The following is a 3,905-nucleotide window of genomic DNA, read 5'->3' as shown; positions in this document are numbered from 1 at the left end:
CTTCTCTGCCCGACCCCAGCAGGGCCACCCCTGGTCCCCTGCCTCACCCTCCTCTGGTCTATTGAGGGCAGCCGCCTCCCACTCTTCCCCAGAGCTCTGCCCCTTCCAGGGGCATCGGGAAGGAGCCCCTGCAGAACTGGGAACGAGGTCTCTTTGGCGTGGTGGGGGGCAAGTCCCCTAATCCCAGCCTGGACCACGCCCTCCCCACCCTAGTCACCTGCAGCCCCTCCAGCTGTAAGCTCCAGCCCAAGGCCTCTTACAAAGGAGGCACACTCGCCGGCCGTACGATTTAATCAGTGCATATTATTTACAGAAAGAAACGTATGGGGGTGGACACTGACCCCCTCCCTCCCCACCCGCCTTGGCTGGCTCACCGGTGGTTCTGAGGATGGAGCGGGGAGGAAGCTGCTGGACCCGCACTGGGGCCAGCCCATGAGGAGCCCCTCCCTGCAGGGGCCTCAGGGATTCTGGGCGGCAGACCTGCTTGCTCAGGGCTGCAGGGAAGCAGAGGGGACAGAGCCGGCTGTACAGTACCATTTCCCACAGCAGCCTTGCCTCCTGCTTACTTTGGGAAGGAAAAGAGGGAGGAATCATCTCCACGCTCAGGGCTGAGCCCAGGACGGGGAGGATCTCCAGGCTACCACTAGTGGGCTCTTCTGGGGGCTCCACAGCCCTGTCCCACAGCCTGTGTGAGGGGATGAGCTGCTGGCCTCTCCCTACCAGTGCCCCTGGGGGACAGGGAGCTGGCAGGGAGGAACACCCCCAGGCTGGTGGGCACGCGTCTGTGGACACCTACTGTGCCAGCCTGGGCGCCCATCCGCCCCTCTCTCCCCGGAACAGCCAGGACTGGCAGCTGAGCCTGAGGCTGCTGGGGTTCTGAGGCCTCTGAGGATGGTGGTGTGGGTGAGAGAGGGAGGGAGAAGGCTCACGGAAAGAGCCCAGTTGGGTCACGACTCAGAGAGGAGAAAGTGGGCGGGGGTGGAGACCCAGCCTGGGGCCGAGGCTGGTGCTACCCTTGGGGAAGGGGCCTCGGCAGACCCCCTTTGGTCCTTGGTAAGGCAGGCCCAGGGCAGGTGTGGGCTCAAGGGGTACAGGGGAGCTGGGGGCTGTTGGCCCTGTGCTGGCCAGGGGCAGGGTAGGTTCTTAGGCACAGGGAACCAGGCTGCTGGAGTTGTCAGAGGTGGGTGGGAAGGAACCAGACCCGAACAGGACTCTCTCGATCAGCAGGCCACCTCCCCCTCTGCCCGCTATGGCCTGGGGCTGCCACAGGGTGAAAGCTCTTTCTAAGACCACAGAGACTCAGAGGGCTGGAGACCAGTGAGGCCCCACCAAGCTCCAAAGCCAGCAGAGCCCTCGGTTCCGGCCCTGGTGCTCAGGCTGAAGCACGGCCTAACAGTCCTTTGGCCACTCTTCCAGCCGGGCCTTCTGACCCTTTGCTCCTCTGGCTAAGCCAGAGTGGGTGGGAGCCTAATTCCCTGTCTGGTGCAGAACTACATTTAGAAAACTCTAACCCCCTGCCCTGAGGGACCGCCCTGGTCAGGAAAGTAGGAAGAAATGCTCAATTAGTGTGCAAAAAAAAAAAAAAAAAAAGATACCTGGGCATAAATAAACAAGGGGGCAGGCCCGGCAGGCATGTTAGAGGGCCTGGAGGGGCCCCCACCCAGGGGCTGAGGGAACCACCGAAGGCTCTGGATGAAAGGCCCCAGGAGCTGTCTCAGAACCACAGGCGCGGACGGCCTGGCCCCTTAGCACCGTGAGGAGCAGGAGGGGCTGGTGCGGAGGGTCAGACCCACTCCTGCAGGGAGCGCTTGCAGTAGAGGAGCATGCGGGGCGCGCCCTTGCGCTGCATCTGCACCAGCGCGTAGGTGAGGCCCAGGATGCAGAGCAGCAGCAGCATCGGGGGCACCAGCACCATCACCACGCTCACCGTCCCAGTGACCTCCTCCATCTGCACCAGCACGCGGCTGCCCCCGTCCTCGTCTGTCCCCTCCCCGAAGTCCCCCTCGTTGCCGCCGGGGCCCGCCTCGTGGCTCTCGTTGCCTTCCTCACTGTCACCGCCTGCCCCGGGCTCTGCACCCCCGTCAGGGTTGAAGGGCGGACGGGCCACGTCAGGCCATCGGGGCCCCGGCTCCACGTGCTCTTGGCAGCCCATGAAGTCCCGCAGGATGGACTTGGGGTAGCCGGGCTCCATTCGCAGGCGCTCGTTGTCAAACTTCCAGTATTTGGTGCCCTTGTAGAAGTAGGTGTAGGCTGCGAGGGCAAGCGGACCGGAGGGGTGTCAGGCCGGGGCCCACCCACCGGCCAGAGACCTCGAAGAAGACCGGGGTGAGCTGAAGGGGCCCCAGCTTTAAAACACCATCCTTCTCACTTGCTTCCCCGGGCATCTTCAAATCTGTCCCTTACCAACGTACAGGAGCCAGACCATGCTCAGAGAAGAACGGGGTTTAGGTCGGGGGCACGACTAGGATCCTGTGCTTCCCGGCTGGGCTGACATTGACTAGGGCAGAGCACAGAAGGGCCCGGTAGCCTGCTGGGTTGTGGGCTACAGTCAGGGGGCCCAGGCCCGGCTTCTCCCTGCACCAGAGAGGCCAGTGTCTTGCTCGAGGCCACACAGTCAGCCTGCATCAGACCTGGAGAGGGGACCGATAGCTGCCTCGGACCAGATCTCTGGTCTCGGGCACTCCACCCACATCCCTCTAACTCCAGGAAGGGCCAGGTTTGAACCACCAGGTGCGTCTATACTCAGCACAAGGAAGTCAGAGCAGCTGCAGAGTGAAACCATCACGCCTGGAAGCCGCGTGACACGCACGGCAGCTGTGTGACCCACCCGAGCGTTAGCAAAGCCAGCCGGGTCTCCCCTGAGGCCGAGAACCCAGAGGCTGAGAACCAGGGCTGATGGGTTTTCTTAAACTCACCAGAGACCCTGCTGGAGAAATAAAAGCCACAGCTCCCTGTTGCTCAGTTATAACGACAGAGATCATGCTTCCCTGCCAAGCGGGTAAGGGGGCACCCCGGGAGGACTCCTGCTCCCGTCGCTCTGAGCCAAGCTCACCGCCCACCCCCACCAGGCTCAAGGCTCTGTGGGGATCGGGGCAGCTCTGAGCACCAGCTCTGGACACAGGCAGGTCTGGCTGGACTCTTGACTCCGTAACTTCCTCACTGCGGGATTTGGGGCCCTTTACGCAAGCTCTCTTTGGCCTCTGTAAATGGGGTAAATGGTAGCCTGGCACAGCTGTGTCCCCCATGCATGCCATCTCGATGCTGGTGACTTCAGGCAAGCCCTGTTCTCTGTGTATGGAGGAGGGGGGAGGGTGAGTGCTGGGTAGACTGGGAGGGGGCTGGCCCTGGTACCTGCATCGTTGCTCAGGAAGGCCCCTTTAGGGGAGGTGGGGATCCCCTGCCACACGCTGATGGGCTTGGGATAGCCGGGGTCTCCACGCTGCGTGTCCTCATTGAAACGCCAATACCTGTGACCAAAAGCACCGGGCTGCGGGCCAGCTGGGGCCTGGAGCCCAGTCCGCACGGGCCATGGGTTCTTTCTGGGCAGGCCTGAGGGTGGGAGCCCAGTGCGTGCCTTTTCCCTTTCGAGGAGGGGTGCTCACCTGTCCTCTTGGAAGAAGAAGGTGTGACCTGTGGGCTCCCACCAGATGGCTGTGTCAATGCGGTCGTAGGGGATACCCAGGCCGTAGCTGGTCAGTGGCTGTGGGTAGCCAGGCTCCAGGTTTGCTTCTCGGAAGAGCCAGTAGCGGCCACCTGTGGGAGGGGTGGGGGGGTGAAGACAGGCCTGGGGCCGGTGGGGGGTGTGCAGGAAGGGAGCACCGGGAGGGATATTCTGGGCTCCCAAATCTGTTCACATCCATTACCACACTCACCACACACACACACACACACACACACACACACAC

The 3,905-nt window shown here is 62.7% G+C and overlaps 1 protein-coding gene across 4 annotated transcripts in view; it reads right to left on the bottom strand.

Annotated features, from left to right (window-relative positions):
• Positions 1-254: 254 nt before the first annotated feature.
• MMP15 (matrix metallopeptidase 15) overlaps positions 255-3,905 on the bottom strand; it is a 21,157-nt gene continuing 17,506 nt past the window's right edge. For all 4 annotated transcript variants that reach the window (XM_007107026.4, XM_028478077.2, XM_028478076.2 and 1 more), the window contains exons 8-10: positions 3,603-3,753; positions 3,352-3,467; positions 255-2,250 (exon numbers count right to left, since the gene is read on the bottom strand). In XM_007107026.4, coding sequence (XP_007107088.2) covers positions 1,784-2,250; positions 3,352-3,467; positions 3,603-3,753 — 734 coding nt within the window. In that variant the 3' untranslated portion in view covers positions 255-1,783. The remainder of the gene's footprint in view (positions 2,251-3,351; positions 3,468-3,602; positions 3,754-3,905) is intronic.

This window comes from Physeter macrocephalus, chromosome 17 (genome assembly GCF_002837175.3).
Source record: "Physeter macrocephalus isolate SW-GA chromosome 17, ASM283717v5, whole genome shotgun sequence".
In the NCBI taxonomy this organism is placed as follows: Eukaryota; Metazoa; Chordata; class Mammalia; order Artiodactyla; family Physeteridae; genus Physeter; species Physeter macrocephalus.
This window is presented reverse-complemented; position numbering and strand designations above follow the sequence as displayed.